Source organism: Lolium perenne, chromosome 7, assembly GCF_019359855.2.
Source record: "Lolium perenne isolate Kyuss_39 chromosome 7, Kyuss_2.0, whole genome shotgun sequence".
NCBI lineage: Eukaryota > Viridiplantae > Streptophyta > Magnoliopsida > Poales > Poaceae > Lolium > Lolium perenne.
Window position 1 is genome coordinate 40,274,147 of NC_067250.2, and position 18,314 is coordinate 40,292,460.

The 18,314-nt window shown below is 49.7% G+C and overlaps 1 protein-coding gene and 1 pseudogene across 1 annotated transcript; one reads left to right on the forward strand and one right to left on the reverse strand.

The window, feature by feature from the left end:
- Positions 1-3,378: 3,378 nt before the first annotated feature.
- Positions 3,379-3,969, reverse strand: LOC127313413 (vacuolar iron transporter homolog 2-like). Its single transcript, XM_051343917.2, has one exon. The coding sequence runs from the start codon at positions 3,949-3,951 to the stop codon at positions 3,379-3,381; it is 573 nt and encodes a 190-aa protein (XP_051199877.1). The 5' UTR covers positions 3,952-3,969.
- A 7,080-nt stretch (positions 3,970-11,049) lies between these two features.
- LOC127313412 (uncharacterized) lies at positions 11,050-13,538 on the forward strand (annotated as a pseudogene).
- Positions 13,539-18,314: the final 4,776 nt, after the last annotated feature.

Consider the following 18,314-nt stretch of genomic DNA (forward strand, 5'->3'; position numbering starts at 1 on the left):
ATTCGGCCGTTCCTCTCTGAAGTAATCACCTTGAAAAACACAACTTGCACTTCCTGCCACCGTGTGATTGAACTTTTCTCTTTAACTTACATGTACTGCCTAGCGCAATAAATAGAAAAATTCAGAGACAACACCGAGCTAGGCAGTCTCGTGGACGATGGCCGGGCCATCTGCTTCGCGCTCGACCCTGATCTCTGCAGCGCCAAGAGCATATAGAAAAATTGTGCATGTACTTAGTATGCAAATATACGTATACTGCCGAGTTTCATGTGCACAACAATATGTCCATCGGCCCTTCTCTTTTATTTTTTCCAAATTGCTGCAAATTTTTCTGCGATTTGTCTCATGCAAATTACTGAAACATGAAATCAAATATTAGTATACATAACAATTCTGCAACTCTGCAACCAATAGTATGCGACGAATAATAGTAAGATTTTCCTTCGTACTCTGAATTTCAACCACTGTATCTTTTTCTTAAAGATTGCTCCGTAGTGGTAAACACAACGCCCAAGTACCAACAAAAATAAATTGCCGGAGTATATTAATGCTGCAATGTAATTCCTAGGAAACTATGGAGTATGGACAGGGCCTTTTCTTAGTGCGCTCTAAGCACTTCCTGTTTTCAGAAACCGCACAGTATGAACTTGGTAACCCCAGTGTAAACCGTTCCTTCAGAAATCTCACACGCCTTTGAGCTCCATCTGACGTGATCAGTCTTACGTCAAGTCAATTCCGCTGATGATTAAACAACTTGACTCGGGATCTTGATTGCCTTAGGATCTTTCGACAGTATGATGATGATTTGGCCAGTACTGAAGTCTGAAAAGCCACACGGAATGTATTAGTACTTGCGTTGAAGCCTTCAGGTGTGGTGACTGAATCAAAATTTCCTCCAGGAGCATCAACGACAAAACTGAAGAAGTAATCACCTTTGGATTCCTGTCTTTGTCGAGCTCAATCGTCCAGGGCGGAGAGATGGAGAAGCAATTGCACTTCCAAGTAATAAACATACGTATGCTGTTAATGTCCAAAAAGAAAACCTGTACTGCCCGTTGGAGCTAAAGTCAGATGAGGGAGCATAGAGGACAGGGGGCTTCGCGAGACGACACTGGAGGTCGCGAGCTCCTCACCGGCGGCCTGTAGCCACACTGGCGAGAGGGCTCAAGCCAACGACCTCAAGTCGCGCTATCGGAAAAGAGCAGTGTCGGCCACGGCGAGTCGCATCGGCATCTGCAAGTCGAGATGGCGCTGGAGCTAGCAGGCGGCGCGAGGGACCCGCAGGAGCTCCACTGGTTGCCCAGGCCCGCCTCACGGGAAGTAGCAGAGCCACACCGTCGGATGCCTCGCGGGGAGCGGCCAGGTAGCGAGGCGGCGGCCATCAAGTATTGCTTCACGGGGTAGCTGGAACCGCATCGTCTGGGCCGTGCAGGGGTGGTGCCCGCTCCACTTTGTAGTGCCGCGTGCTGGTAGGGACTGCCTCGCTGGAGAAGATGGGGCCGAGGGGCGCCATTGTTGCCTTGACCGGTCCGACTAGGAAGGTCACATATGCCCTATGGTTGTGGGAGCTGAACCAAGGACTTCACAAGGGCTGCCTCGACAGGACACTGTGAGCTCGGGTCCGTTCGTACCGTCGTACCGTCAACCCCTCCTTCAAGGGTGATTTCTTGACGTTCCTTCTCCCGTATCCCTGCTCTTGTTATTTTTTTACCTCCCGTGTATGCATATGAAGCAGTGGTGTCACTAAAATTTGTAACTGAAATCTTAGTTCATATAGCAGTTTAGTTATACGGAGTAGTTACTATGCGGATGAAGGATCGATGCGGTGTCTTAGAGCATCTCCACCGGCGACCCCGATAGCGATTTGGGGGCCGGTGTCGTTTTTGGGCTCGCACCGGCGCACCCTAAATGGCGCCGGCCATTTTTTGAGCCCACTAGAATCGTCGGCGTCCCTGTGCCGGCCCCTTGGCCAAGGGCACGAATCGGGCACGCCGGCGTCTTGCGGAACGACGGTTTTCGCTTGTGGGGGCGCGGGAAGGTTGGTTATCGGCGTTTAATGGTCTTCCGCGTAGAAACCGAGGCGACCATGAGGGCAGCGACTGGCCACGCGGCGTCCAGTCACCGTAAATGTGGGTAGTTGCCACCGCTATATAGTACGTACGCCATCCACCACCACCGCCGCTCCATTCTATCCTCTCATCTCCAGCACCGCCGCTCCATTCTCTCCTCTCCACATCAAAATGGCGCGCCGTCTGAAGACCACCTACTCGATGTTGGGCCTCAATGGCCGCGCGCTGCCTCCACCACCACCGCAGCCGCAGGCCAACGCGGAGTACAGCTCCAACGAGGACGAGGACCCACGGTTCGCGGCGTGGCACGAGGCGTACGTCGCAGACGCGGAAGCGAGGCGGAGGAGGAGGCAGCGCAGTCGAGCGAGACGCCGCAGGCCCCCGCCCACCCGGAGCAGGCGGCGATCCTCGCGTCGCTGAACATGCAACGATACCAGCGGTTGAAGGAGGAGCAGCGCGAGTTCGTCAACGACGCGAACCTCGAGCACGTCCTCGAGAACTCGCGCCAGCGAGCGGCCACGGAGGAGGCGGGATGCCGCCTCATGGAGGCGGAGCGACAGAAGCTCGTAGAGCTCAACGCTCATCGCCACTACGAGGCGTTCGCCCGCCAGCAGGCGAGGAGCGCCGAGATCGAAGCTTCTCGGGAAAGGCTGGAAGCGCGGGGACAGCGCCGCCGACAAGCCCCTGCGACGCCGGCCGCCATGCTCCACCGCCAGATGCGCGAAGGAAGGGAGGAGAAGCGGGCACGGACGCATGCGGCAATAGCGAAGAACGACGACGAGGGAGGGCGTCGAGCGCCCCAACCGACGGCCAGTAGATCACGATTAAGATTAAGTTTTAGTTATGTTAAAATTCGAGCTACTTTTGTATGAATTTCGTATGAATTTGGGTTTTTGAATATCATTTTAAATTTCAAAACCTATCGGGGCTGGCGTATGGGGGCGTCGGTGTGGGAGCAGCATCCCGAGATAGAGGATGATGTGCCGGCAACCCTCATACGGTAGTGCCGATGTTCCTGCCGGCGACTATTGGGGGCTGCCGGTGGAGATGCTCTTATAAAGTTGCTCTATCGAAATCGAAAAGGTGAACTCCTCTCGCAGTGTTCTACTGCTACAGAAATTTGTGCAAGCTGCAGCAAATCTTGTCCATTTGCAGAAGCAATGCCACTCAGACTTTCAGTGTACCCATGGACGGAGGATCTCGATCTATACTCAAGTCATTAAGCATGCATGCGCTCTACGAGCTAGATGTAATCGAGTAATATTTCGGGAAACCCGCGATGACCTGCCAACCCACATAATCACGCGCATCATGCCAACGACGAGACTTGAATGTGGAACAGCTTGACGAAGAGCCAGAGCACGCCGTACGTGACGGCCATGGCGAGCCACCCGCCCGCGAGCACCCTGAACCCGGACCTCGCCATGCTGGCGCCGCCCAGGTACCCGCCGGTGGCCCCGAAGCCCGCCAGCCCGAGGGTGGTGGCCGCGCACACGGCCCCGACCCTGGCGCCCCACGGCCTCACGAATCCGCCCGCCAGCAGCGGCACGAGCGCGCCCACCGCGAACGCCAGCGCCGACGCCAGTGCGGCCCGCGCCGGGCTCGGCAGGTTCTCCTTGGCCTTGGCGCCGGGGCCGTCGTCGTCCTCGCGCTTGGCCTGGGACACCTCGATGTCGTACTGCGCGTACACGGAGACGTACTCGCCGATGGCCATGCTGCAGGCGCCCGCCACCAGCCCGGCCAGGCCCGACACGAGCATCGTCCTGCCGCCGTCGGCGCCCTTGCCGTTGGCGGCGCTGACGCCGATCATGAGGGACGCCACGGAGACGAGCCCGTCGTTGGCGCCCAGGACCGCCGCGCGGAGCCACTGCGCGCGGGCCATGTAGTCGACGCCTTTGCCACCGCCGCTCGGGTGAATGGCGTGGTCGGCGAGCTTCGTCGACGAGGGATCGGTGGCCGGCTCGACGTCGACCGCGAGCGCGACGACGACGTCGTATGATGCCTCCTTCGTCCCGCGCGCGGCGCCGGCGTGGACGTGGGAGCTGACGTGAGAGTCCATGGATCCGTGGAGCACTTGACCGAGAAGAAGCACGGGGCCGATGCCGATCGATCGGGCTGGGAATGGCGTGTGAGTGCGCAGCGGCTGAAGGATGTTGGAGTGTGGCGGCCACACGCCCAGGCGAGCGCGCCGGGGGTATTTTATAGCAGGAGCCTGCTAGGGTTCGAGGAATGGAGGGCTACGATGGCGCTCGCGTGTGGCAGCCACACGCCCTTCCGCCGACGTGTACTCCGCACATGATCTGCGGATGTTGACACTCCTGCCCCGCTCGCCGATTCTCTCGTTTAGTCCGAGTTTTACTTTTTTTTTTTTTTTGAGAAGAGTACGAGTTCGACTTGACTACCTACGTTACGGCTTGTGATTCGCACGTCTCCGTTTTACTAGTATCAAAATATAAAACAATGTATAGGTCCAATCTAATGGAAGTATACTCTACTTAAATCTTTTATTTTTAGATTCGCAAAAAAAAAATCTTTTATTTTTAGATGGAACACTCTGATTCCATTAACTTGGCTCCGCAAACTCACTGGCCACCAACTCATTTACACAATTCGGTATTGATTCAGGCCATAACAGCCGTACTTGGGTCTGGGACGAACCCATTGGCGCCAACAAATGTGCGACATTATTAGTTCTTGGAACAAAACAAAAATCCACTGAAATAAAATTAAGCTGGACAAAAGCACGAATATCGCGGTAGAGTATTCCTTCGGGCGCCAAGTCAAAAGCCATTCCCCAACCTGTTGCTGCATGTATCGCCTCTCCGCATGCCATAGCCTCTACTTGCGCTGCGCTAGATGCATGCATGATCACACCGGCGCCTGATCCCCTTGCCGTCCCATCTGCATCCCGAACCACAGAGCCCCATCCTCCCCGTCGCTCTGATTCTTGGAAAGAACCATCACAATTAGTTTTAAGGATCTCTCCAGTCGAGTCTCATCCATCTCTGTGGTTGTGATACATGGCCCGAATCTTTGTCGATTTTCCGACAAAACTGTAACGACTCTACCTAAATCTTTACAATAGCCTAGAAACCGTGCTCTTATTTTTTTTAAAAAAAATCGGTTTTGCCAACTAATTCACTCAAGTCCTACACCATTAGATTTGCATCGTGATTCGTGCACTTGCATTGCAAATTCTAATTTTTTTTTTGTTGCAAGTGAGGTTGCAACTAGGCAAAATGCATCCGGCCGAGAATAATCACACCTTTTTTTATTTGTTCTGTTTGTAGTACTGTTTGTGGTTTGTAAGCTGATTTCAAGATTCTTGTATAACCTTCATTAATTTAAAGCCAGACACTTGAGTGGCCTTTTACCTAATTTTTATTTATTTTGCAATACTCCGGTATAAGAACATTTGTACTTGAACTCCTATATTTTAAGGAAGTAAAATCCTCCCTATATATACCTTAACTTCATGTATTTGCTCGTTAAAAAAAGCAGTTTCTAGCTGGTCCCATATACTTAATTCCTTAAAAAAATTGTTACAATTCAAATCATTTGAACAAACCATAAATGGTTATAACATGAATTATTCAATGTTCAAACAAAATTATTCAATATTACAAAACAAATTAATAATTCTAAAAAATCATTTTTTTCAAAACCAAAGACACCTAGGTTCATATGAATTAAAAAGAATGATAAAAGCACAACTAAGAAGCGACGCTGATATGCCACTGATGCTAAACAACATCATCTTGGAGCTGAGCATGCATCTCCTTGTTATCAATGGTTTGGTGCATTTCGAGGAAATTCTGAATCATGTTTGCGTCATGCTCAGGCTCAACAGGGTCTCCATTTGAGATGGGCCAATAGTTCCCCTGGCATGTATCGCAGTTGTGAGGGATAGACTCTTGTGCATCTGAAACCGTCGCCGGAATTACTTCTCCGGATAGGTTGCATTGGGTTGAAATAATATCTCTTGAGCTTCGCATGCCCCTCCAATATATCCCAGTTGATGTACACATGACCGAATTGGGATCCTAGCATCAGCCGACAAAAATCCTCGTTCAAAATGATCATAGCCATTTCCAAATCTTCATGTTCTTCCTCCTCCTAGGATGAAGAGTCGTCGAAGTTCATATCCCTCAACCTCTTCATCTTAAGCCGAAGATCTATGATGAAGCCGGTTGAAAACAAAATTGAAATCACAAGAAAAAACTCACATTGTTATTTCGTCGAACACCCTGTGGACGAAGGAGGTGAGAACCACAGCCGGCAGAGTTGAACCGACACAGACGGGTAAGAAGACCGACGGGGATGCGCGAAGACATGAATATGGTGTAGAGGTTGCGGAAAAGCAGTCTAGTCAGCCGCCAGTCGATTAACAAAGTCGACGCGGCTAGATACTCCTTGTGAGAAAATAGGCTGAGGGGGCTCGGTCCCAGCGACACCTAGCTCTGCGGCGGTCGATCTACGACATCTCCATCCTCCGATGGCTTCGTTTTCGAACAAACCGGGCTCGTCGTGGTCGAAAACGACCTTGAATTAGTGGTAGGATTGAAATGGTTGTGGCGGTTTGTGGCCCGATTCCAGCGACGGCAACCACCGTCGAGCAAAGCAGAGTGGCGGAGGAGGGCCAGTGGAGGGTACTCGCTCTCGTTGGAGGCAAAATTCCCCCGTCTTCGCGAGGTCGCGGCCGAGAATCAGTCGTGTTAAGGTCCGGCTTGGATTGTTGTAATTTAGGCCAAAACCGGGGTATCTCTCGGAGCCTATTAATTTCTAGACTTCCGTTGTTTCATTTCCCATTCGATCCGTCCTGAATTCGACATGTTTCCGCCCGTAAAACGCACGGATCAATGTACGTCCGTTTCTTTACCGGGGGTTTAATTGGTGACCACTGGAACTCCCTGGTATTTTAATTTAGACGTGTATAATTTCCATGCATCCAAGCGGTGCCTAAAATGGGAAACCATCATTTATTTAGTCCGCTAAATCATTATTGTGGTTCGGCTAGAGATTTTTGTTTGAAGCTGTTCCCACTGCGGCCTATTGTTATTGATTTTTTTTTGTGTTTTATGGTGTTACAAAGGTACAAACAAGTTGCAAATCAGAGCTTGAGGAAAGCTCAAAGCAACTAACTAAAGATCTATACACAGGAAACTAATTAATGAAGTTGTTGCACCAAGATTGCATCTAGGGCGACTCCGGAGGCGCAACCGCCGCCGCCGCTAGAGCTCCAACAACACCGCCCCTTTCGCCTCGCCGCCGCCGGAGGAGGCCGCTCGACGGCGGACGGCGGCGGTGGGGCGTCCCTGCTCGTCGTTTTTTCTTTTACCCTGGCGGATCTCCCTCTCCTTGTCTCCCGGTATGGGCTGATCGCATCTGAGATCGCCGGCTCAACCGTCTCGTACAGATTCCGTCGGGGTGCCCTGGGCTGTGTGCAGCGTCGGGATCTCAAGCGGACGCACATGTGCAAACTTCCGTGGCGACGGAAGTGAGCCGGATGACCAGATCGAGATCGTGGGCAGATGGGAGTCCCTGGTGTGCATGTTCGCCAACGCCGATAGCGCGTGCATACACGGGCACTCTGAGAATCCCATCGGAAGGCGCAAGGGCTACCTCTCCATGGTTTTTACGGACTACAGTACAAGTCTACAACATCTCCATGGAGTACTACCGTCTGCTGATGCTCGTCATGGTTGCTGATCCCTGTTCCTGGCACACAACAGTGCCAAGGGAGCGTTTCGACTAGACGTGATGCTGCGGAAGCAGATCGCTGGGCAGACCAATGGCTGCCATATCTTCTGCTCAGGTTGGTAGTTAACCGGCGGCGAGGGGACCGCTAGTCTCGAATAATAGTGGCGGTCCTTGGATTTCTCTCGCGCCAAGTGAAGATCGATCGGAAGCTTCTTCCCACCGGGCTAGCTGGATTGTCGTGTTCTGGAAGGCTCTGCCGACGAAATTCATTGTGCGATCAATGCCTGAAGATTGTTGGATTGGGTGTTTTCGGTCGTTCGCACCCATGTTTTTTATCGGGCCGTTTGGTTTCAGAGGGAGCGCTTCGAAGGTCTGCTGGCTGTTAATATCATGGAGCTCATTTTCTTTCCATGGTGCTGGCGGAGAAGGTCATGAAAGCCGAGATCGGTGGAAGAGCAATGGTGGTCGGATCTTGGTGGTGAGGTGAAATTGGCTTGGTGCTTCGTGACTTCAAACAACAACTTGTATGTGGGGGCGACTACACAGGAGAAGTTCAGAGTTCTATATTTCAGGGTGAAAATCCAAGGTCTGGCCTTAATTGGTTGTGCCTGGCAATGTTCTTGTTGAAGACATTGTTTTGAGAGTGAGAACTTTCTTCATATGAAGTTGATCTTCTGGTGTTGTCTTGGTGGTGTCAGAGTTGCTGTTTCAAGTTTCCGATCTCTGTAGCGGGACTTTTTTTTGTATAATTCTTTTATATTTTTTGGCTGTGTGCATCCTTTATGCCATTAGGGCATGATATTGTTGCAGAGGCTGGATGTAATTGGTATCTCCATGATAATAATATATGCTCTTTATCGAAAAAAAGATTGCATGTCAGCATAAGACCTCCGAGAAGCCTTATGAAGAATTAAAGCCATTTCCTTCTTAAAGATGCTCCTTCCTCTGTATACACTATGGTTGCGTATGAATAAAGAAGTACGTAGCTGACCCGATCGATCAGTGCACGAGGATTTTGAAAGCATGGATGGATCGGTGTGACGCGAGAGCGGAGTGGGAGACAAAGAGGGAAATGTTCGAGGGAGACATTCAGCCGAGGAATATCGTGTGATGCGCCCACTGGCATCATATAAAACTAGATGGGCGCGTGGCTACCACGGGCAGGGCGTGTTCTTTTGCGGAGTAAAACCACGGCAAATCGACCGATGCCGGCACCACTTGCGCCATCGACGAATAAAGCGCGCAAAAAAATGGTTGTATACATATTGTATATGCAACCTGCTCCAGATGGATTTGCGCTGTCGATCGTTGGGCTGTACGTACACTCAAGCAGCTATATGATATCGTAAGCAGGTCGACCGAGAGAAGCTCGTGTGTTCGTCACTGCTTGCGCATGCACGTACCGCGGCAACAGTTTTGGTTAAAGTCGAATTCAGTTGAGCCAAGTGGAGTACGTTTCAAAACGTCACCAGGATAAGATCGCTCGGCATGCACGCGTGCGTGTGCATTTCTCTTTTCGTGAAATTTGTGGCGTGATCTCGATCCTCCGGTTACTAACTTGCTACTAATACTGCATTGCGCATCCGAGTTTTTCTCAAGGCTGCGATCTAAATGGACGCGTTGGGCCGTCGGTTTTAAGCCGTTTGGATGGCCGCGTGGATACCCGGATAGCGGCCCGCATCTGCGTATCCGTTTAAGTCGCACGCTGCGCCCAACGCGCAGACGCATCACAAATGTCAATATAAAAAGAAAATAAATCTAAAAAAGGAAAAGCAACCAAATTAAATTTAAACTAGAGTTCATTAAACTTAGCCCTATTTTGGGAAATTTTTACAAAAACCCTATATGGGCTTTAAAATAAAAAAAGAGGAAACCCTAGTCCAGGGTTTGGGACGCGGTGGTCGCCGGTGCGCCACCCTACTCCCAGTGGTACTCGTCGTCGTCGCCGTCGATGAGGACGACGCCCCCCGGCGGCGACGCGCTGTTCCGGCTGGACACGCCGGAGGGCGCCGGGGACTCCGGCCAGGACAACCACTGCGCCCTTGTTGGAGATATGCCCAAGAGGCAATAATAAAATGGTTATTATAATATATCTTCATGTTTATGATAAATGTTTACATACCATGCTATAATTGTATTAACCGAAATATTGATACATGTGTGTTATGTGAACAGCAAGGAGTCCCTAGTAAGCCTTTTGTATAACTAGCTTGTTAATTAATAGATGATCATCGTTTCATGATCATGAACATTGGATGTTATTAATAACAAGGTTATGTCATTATTTGAATGATGTAATGGACACACCCAATTAAGTGTAGCATAAGATCACGTCATTAAGTTATTTGCTATAAGCTTTCGATACATAGTTACCTAGTCCTTCGACCATGAGATCATGTAAATCACTTATACCGGAAAGGTACTTTGATTACATCAAACGTCACTGCGTAAATGGGTGGTTATAAAGGTGGGATTAAGTATCCGGAAAGTATGAGTTGAGGCATATGGATCAACAGTGGGATTTGTCCATCCCGATGACGGATAGATATACTCTGGACCCTCTCGGTGGAATGTCGTCTAATTAGCTTGCAAGCATATGAATGGTTCATAAGAGACCACATACCACGGTACGAGTAAAGAGTACTTGTCAGGAGACGAGGTTGAACAAGGTATAGAGATACCGATGATCAAACCTCGGACAAGTAAAATATCGCGTGACAAAGGGAATCGGTATCGTATGTGAATGATTCATTCGATCACTAAGTCATCGTTGAATATGTGGGAGCCATTATGGATCTCCAGATCCCGCTATTGGTTATTGGTCGGAGAGAAGTTTCAACCATGTCTGCATAGTTCGCGAACCGTAGGGTGACACACTTAAGGTTTGATATCGTTTGAGTAGATATGGAATCTGGAATGGAGTTCGAAGTTTTGTTCGGAGTCTCAGATGGGATCCAAGACATCACGAGGAGGTCTGGAATGGTCCGGAGAATAAGATTCATATATAGGAAGCGAATGAAGCCTGGTGACCGGGTGTATACGTGAGCACGTGGTGAGATACTGACACGTGTCACCAGGCTTCATTCGAATTTCCGACGGTGTTAGTTTAGCCGTTACCGTGCGAATTTTTGGCGTATGCAATGATGATTCTGGGACACCACCGCTAGCTGACCTGCACAAAGAAAGCGAAGCCGACCAAGATCCCAACTCGCCCAAGCTCGCCCTCTCCCCCTCTGCTCGACCGTGTCCAAGCTCCTGACGCGCATCCATTGATTCGACGTTGTCCACAGCCGTGCGTCGTCCGCTGGCCGGAGGACGCGGGATCTGGTCCGCCAACACGACCTGGTCCGCTCGTCGACTCGATTTGGACTGTCATGGCCAACCATCGAGCTCGCCCTTTATCCCTGTCTTCAACCGTACGCAGCGGCTCCCTCTTCCCCAGTCCCGGCCGAGGCGGTCCAGGACGGACGACGCCGCCCGTGTTTCGCGTCGCGCTGCCGTCGTGCCGCCCGGCCACACCAAATCGTCGAGCGCCGCCAGCTCTGCTGCTGCCCGCCCTCTGGCTCGCCGCCCATCTCCGACCGCGGCCCCGCGCTGTCCGGATGCGGCCGTGCCGCCCATCCGACCGCGCGCTGCTGCTCCTCTCCCCCGCCGGAGGCCTGCTCGCCCGACCACGCTCGACCGCGCGCCGCCGCCGCCCCGGCCTCCTCCGCCTTCTCGCGCCGCCTCCGGATGCCGGCGCGCCCGGCTCGCGGGATGCGTCTGCGGTGCCGTGGCGGGGCGGTGCTCTGGAGAAGGTCGTGCTGCAGCCCATCCGGGAGATCTCCGGCGCCGTGCAGCTGCCCGGCTCCAAGTCGCTCTCCAACCGGATCCTTCTCCTCTCCGCCTTGTTCGAGGTGAGAAAACAAGCAGACAAAGCCCCTCTCCCTACTTCTCCCCTTTGTGTGAATTGGGTGCCGAGATGGTTTAGGAGCACCTTATCATGCTAGGTGCTCGTGAGATCATAAGATTTTTTTCTTTTTACTTAAAACGATCTAGCCATAGGATTTAGTTCAAGGTTACTCTTCTTAGTAGCCAATTCCTATATTCGTTTATCGAATCGTTAGAATTATGTAGTTAGTTGGATCAATATTATATGTGGCCTTGGATGAGCAAAAGTCAGTTTATTCACTTTCCACTCATCGGAATATTATAGTGCAGCATGCCCTGTCAACTTATTTGCAGTACGATAAGCAATTGAAACTGCTTTGCTTCGCTGTCATCTCTTGCTGATCATTAACTGGCTTTTGCTCATCAGGGAACAACGGTCGTGGATAACCTGTTGAACAGCGAGGATGTCCACTACATGCTCGAGGCCCTGGACGCGCTTGGGCTCTCAGTGGAAGCAGACAAAGTTGCAAAAAGAGCTGTAGTCGTCGGCTGCGGCGGCAGGTTCCCGATTGAAAAGGATGCCAAGGAGGAAGTAAAGCTCTTCTTGGGCAACGCTGGAACTGCAATGCGGCCATTGACGGCAGCTGTAGTAGCTGCTGGTGGAAATGCGACGTATGTTTCAGTTATGTTCTTGATGGAGTACCAAGAATGATGGAGCGTCCTATCGGTGACTTAGGTGTCGGTTTGAAACAACTAGGTGCGAGTGTTGATTGTTTCCTCGGCACTGACTGCCCACCTGTTCGTATCAACAGCATTGGAGGGCTACCTGGTGGCAAGGTTAGCTTCATGAACTTCCATGTTATACGCTTTTGTACAAACATTTCACTTGTCTGGAGAAAAAACAAGATTACTGAGAGTAGTATGGTGCAATGCGATCACACAATAAATTTGAAATAGCCATAACCAATAGGCCCTATTTCGTATAAAACAGATATGCTGATTGTGTTGTGGTCTTAGATCACATGGGTCTATCATGAACTAGCACTTAACATTGAACCACATTCCACAGGTTAAGCTGTCACATGGCCGCGCCGGCTACCGCTGCCCGCAGGAGCCCTTGCCGGCGGGGAAATCGAGTAGGAGAAGAGCTCACTCATGCCGTCCGCCGACGCGGGCCAGCGACAGCATGGCGTCCCCATGGCCCCGCCGCCTCGTGACCCAGCCTCGTGACCCAGCCCTGGTAGCAGCGACGACAGCAATTCGGAGCAGCGCCGGGGGCCGGTAGCAGCGGAAGCGGCCGGTCGGAGCAGCACCGGCGGCCGTTCGGAGCAGAACTGGAGATCGCTCATAGCAGGGCCGGCGATCGTTGGTATCAGCGGGCGGCGGTGGTTCGGAGCAGCACCGGAGACCGCTGGTAGGAGGGTCGGCGGCTGTTGGTAGCAGCACCGGCTACCGCTGGTACCACCGACATGGCGAGGTTGGACAGGGCTGGTGGCGGTGGGTTGCGCCAGCGCAGGAGCGGCCCGGCGAGGAGCAGCTTCTGAAGGAGCGGGCCAACCTTCGCCCAGCGAGCGACCGCTTCATCGTGCCGAGATCCGGGCAGCTCAATCCGCCGCCCATTGAGCTACTGATCCCCCAAAATCGCATCTACAGTACGTTAGACAGAGCGGCAGCTCAATCCGCCGCCGCGGAGTATGGCCGGAGGTGTAATCTGCAGCAGGTTTGCCGACATTGGATTTCTCTGGAAGTGAGTTTTCTTCCATTTTCGAGCTGGGATCTCTTTGTTTCGATGGACTTTATGTGTGATTGGTCTCGGTCTCACATAATGGTCAATACAATAGAATTCAACTTTTTCCTGTGCTGAAGTGATGAACACCAAAACAGTACTGATTTTCGTCTACTAATTCATGGAGAACCGATGGAATGCATGGAGAAAATCTTCAAACACTGTGCAGTGCGTACTAGCGAAATGGATCCAGCAATTGATCCAAGCTTATTTTGTTTTAATTCATTCCTGAGCAGACAGGCTCCAAATCGAGCCAACGTAAGCTCATTTGGTTGTTGCTACTCAAGCGGGTCCCACACACGTTTGGTTGTTGCTACTCAAGCATGCATGCTAGCGACTGCTGGGCCTTACACGGAGCAAAAGTTCACAGAACCGTTAGTCGCTGTTTGTTGATAGGCTGAATCCAACGGTGATGGACCAGATCCAACGGTGATGACCGCGTGCTCACGTATACACCCGGTCACAGAATCCACTCTCATATAGGAAGTCATATTCCAAGTTTGGAAATGATTCGGTGCATTTATGGCAGGTTCTAGAAGGTTCTAGAAAAGTCCGGAAGAAAGGCACTATGGAAGGCGGAGTCCCGGAGGGACTCCACTAGCTAGGCCGGCCAACCCTAAGGGGGTAGAGTCCCAGGTGGACTCCACCATAGGTGGCCGGCCACCCCACCTAAAGGAAAGGTGGGAGTCCCACCTTGGGTAGGACTCCCCCCTTGAGTAGGTTTCCCACGTTTGGGAGGTTTTGTTGTTGGGGTCTTATTCGAAGACTTTGACTAAAACTCTTGGGGATTTCCACCTATATAATGAGGAGCATAGGGGAGGGGCCGGCTACACCTTGCCACCCTTGGCCGCAGCCCTAGTTGGCCGGCGCCCAAGCCCCCTCTCCCCAAACCCTAGCTACCTCTCCTCCACATACAACTCCCGCATACGCTTAGGCGAAGCCCTGCCGGAGTTCTCCACCACCACCGCCACCACGCCGTCGTGCTGCCGGGACTCCGAGGAGGATCTACTACTTCCGCTGCCCGTTGGAACGGGGAGAAGGACATCGTCTTCATCAACACCGTACGTGTGACCGAGTACGGAGGTGCTGCCCGATTGTGGCACCGTCAAGATCTTCTACGCGCTTTTGAAAGCGGCAAGTGATCATCTTCTGCAACAACGAGATCTAATCTCGTAGGCTTTGGAAATCTTCAAGGGTTAGTCTCGTTCATCCCCTCGTTGCTACCGTCTTCTAGATTGCATCTTGGCTTGGATTGCGTTCTCGCGGTAGGAAAATTTTTGTTTTCTATGCTATGAATCCCATCAGTGGTATCAGAGCCGTGTCTATGCATAGATTGGTTGCACGAGTAGAACACAATTGTTTGTGGGCGTTGATGCTTTGTTGTCTTTAGTTCGAGTACTTTGCATCTTTGTGGCATGGTGGGATGAAGCGGCTCGGGCTAACTTTACATGACCGCGTTCATGAGACTTGCTCCACGTTCGACATGCAACTTGTATTGCATAAGAGGCTTTGCGGGTGTCTGTCTCTCCCACCATAGTGAAGATTCAATTTACTCTTTCTATTGACAACACTAGTATCACCGTTGTGGTTCATGTTCGTAGGTAGATTGGATCTTACTCGAAAACCCTAAACCACGTAAAATATGCAAACCAAATTAGAGACGTCTAACTTGTTTTTGCAGGGTTTGGTGATGTGATATGGCCATGATGTGATGATGAATATGTATGAGATGATCATTATTGCATTGTGGCAACCGGCAGGAGCCTTATGGTTGTCTTTAAATTTCATGTTGAGTAGTATTTCAAAGTAGTTGTATAGTTGCTACATGAGGTGAACAACCATGAAGACGGCGCCATGAACCTTGACGCTACGCCGACGATGATGGAGATCATGCCCGTTGATGATGGAGATCATGTCCGTGCTTTGGAGATAAAGATCGAAGGCGCAAAGACTAAAGGGCCATATCATATCACATATGAATTGCATGTGATGTTAATCCTTTATGCATCTTATTTTGCTTAGAACGCGACGGTAGCATTATAAGATGATCCCTCACATTAATATCAAGATAATAAAGTGTTCTCCCCTCATATGCACCGTTGATATACTTCGTTGTTTTCAAAGCATCTCGTGATGATCGGATGTGATAGACTCAACGATTACATACAACGGGTGTAAGCCATGTTTGCATACGCGGAATACTTGGGTTTGCTTGACGAGCCTAGCATGTACAGACATGGCCTCGGGACAACGGAAACCGAAAGGTTGAACACGAGTCATATGGATGATATGATCAACATGTTGATGTTCACCATTGAAGCTACATCATCTCACGTGATGATCAGTTTTGGTGTAGTGGATGTGGATCGTGTACCACTTAACAACTATGAGGGATGTTGTATTAAGTGGGAGTTCATTAGTAATTAGATTAAAACATGAACTAATTATCATAAACATAGTCTGAGTAGTATTTTGAATTAATTTTGTAGTATTGGCATCCGTTTTCTACCATGCGCTAGTTTTGTAATTGAGATAGAAATACTGTTAAGTCTGACAAGAAACTTTACGGACTGGTACCGTATTATTAAAGAATCAAGAAATGATTAAGTCCTATTGCAAACTTTTAGTAAACCTCACATTGTTGATTCAAAGAGCTATGGTTTCAATTAGTACCTAAAGTCATCTTGTCTCCGTGAAACTTGAAGTTCAAATCTGTTTGAAAAGTAAGGAACTGAAAATTTTGTTTTCAGAAATAAGCGAGGTATAAGATATATGTGATATCTAAGACCTTGTTGCAAGGTGATAGAATATAATTTGGTGAGACTACATAAACTCATAAGTTTTATGGGAATGTACGAAGGTTGAAGACGCAAGGCGTCCCAATCCTCCAACTATTGGGGCACTAACGATATTCGCATATCCATGAAGTGATCGTCCTTAGTATGCACCGTTGCTAAAGACTCGTCGTTTCGAATACTAAGGTATAGATTCTACGTGTGCATACAACGGGTGCAAGCCAGATTTGCACATGCGAATACTGAGGTTAAACTTTACAAGCCTAGCATGTATAGACATGGTCTCGAAAAAGTCGTCATGATATGATGGATAAAATTATGAGTGAAATTGTTCATCATATTACAAAGTTACTAATAGTGAAATCTGAAACACTTGTCATATGATGATCAACTTCAAAGTAAGAACCTCAAGGTTATTGGTATTTGACCAACAAACCTAGAAGTTATTGAAGGTGAAGTGTTTTCTCAGAATGAGGAAAGCTAAAAGAGAAACTACAAAAGATATTTTGGCAGAAAGAAAGAAAATACTAGAAAGTCTAGTTCAGGTGTATATAAATGATATACATGTTATGGATGTATTCCTTGTTTGGTCACATAATAAAATTCTTGGGTATTTGTACCATATTGGTTGGTATGAGATGTCATACAGTACAACGCAATACATGAATACGATGGCCTAAGTGACTGATAAGGAATTGTTATCACCAGAATTTGACCAAGTCTGGAGATGGGCCGTGATTAAATGGGCTTAGAGGATATGCACGGAAGATATTCCCGAACCGGCCTTGTACAAGAAGTTTGGGCAAGATTGCCCGTGTATCTGTAAATTATAGTAGGTTACGTGTCGGTTAGAATTAAGAGATAGAGTTTAGCTCGTACACGGTTGGGTTTTTTCCCAAGTTAGAAAGTCTACGGACTATAAATATGTATCTAGGGTTATTGAGAAAGGAGGACGATCACGTTCACAACAAATCAATCTAGGCGCATCGCCACCCCTTGTTTCGAGGGTTTCTCCCGGGTAAGCATCATGCTGCCTAGATCGCATCTTGCGATCTAGGCAGTATACGTTTATTCGTTGTTGGTGTTGCTCGTGCTGAAGCCTTTTTGATGGCGAGCAACACCCTTACCGTAGATGTTTTGGGGCTGACGTCGATGCTTTCACGATGAACTTGTTTAGCTACGCTGCCCCTCGATATCTAGCTGCCCTTACACCTATTTTAGGTGTAAGGGCAGCATCTTGTTTGTTCTTTATTTAGTAGATCTAATCCGTTATAGTTGCTCCTTGTTCTTCAAGGATTAGTTTGATATCCGCATGGTTAGGCCTTATAAACGGGTTGAACGATCCGGTAGTGCGTAAGGTGTGGTTTATTAAGCCCTAGAGGGATTGTTCCGGGGATCAACTTCATGTTGGTTTTTAGGCCTCTTTAGGGTTGGTTTTCCATTATCTTACTTATCTGCTAGGCTCAACTACGCGTAGGATGTTCCGATTATGCGGCGAAAACCCCAAACTATCGTGGATTAGTTTAGCTTTATATCGATATAGCATGATCCCCATGTCACTATAAATCTAACATGAACCATGGGGCAATCGGCTCTTGGAGCCGATCCACAGAACAACTTAAGAGCCGATCGGGACTCGTATTTAATGTTTACGTGTTTGCCATGCAGGAAACTAGTCGAAGCAATCCATCACCTTCCTGGCCAGGTATAGGTCAGGTGGCACGCCCTCGCAAACGCCAGGACGTGTGCCAGAAGGCATTGCGGGCCGTCGCCCGAGGGACTGATGGCGTGTAACTCACACGTTCGTTGGGAACCCCAAGAGGAAGGTATGATGCGCACAGCAGCAAGTTTTCCCTCAGAAAGAAACCAAGGTTTATCGAACCAGGAGGAGCCAAGAAGCACGTTGAAGGTTGATGGCGGCGGGATGTAATGCGGCGCAACACCAGGGATTCCGGCGCCAACGTGGAACCTGCACAACACAACCAAAGTACTTTGCCCCAACGAAACAGTCAGGTTGTCAATCTCACCGGCTTGCTGTAACAAAGGATTAACCGTATTGTGTGGAAGATGATTGTTTGCAGAAAACAGTAGAAC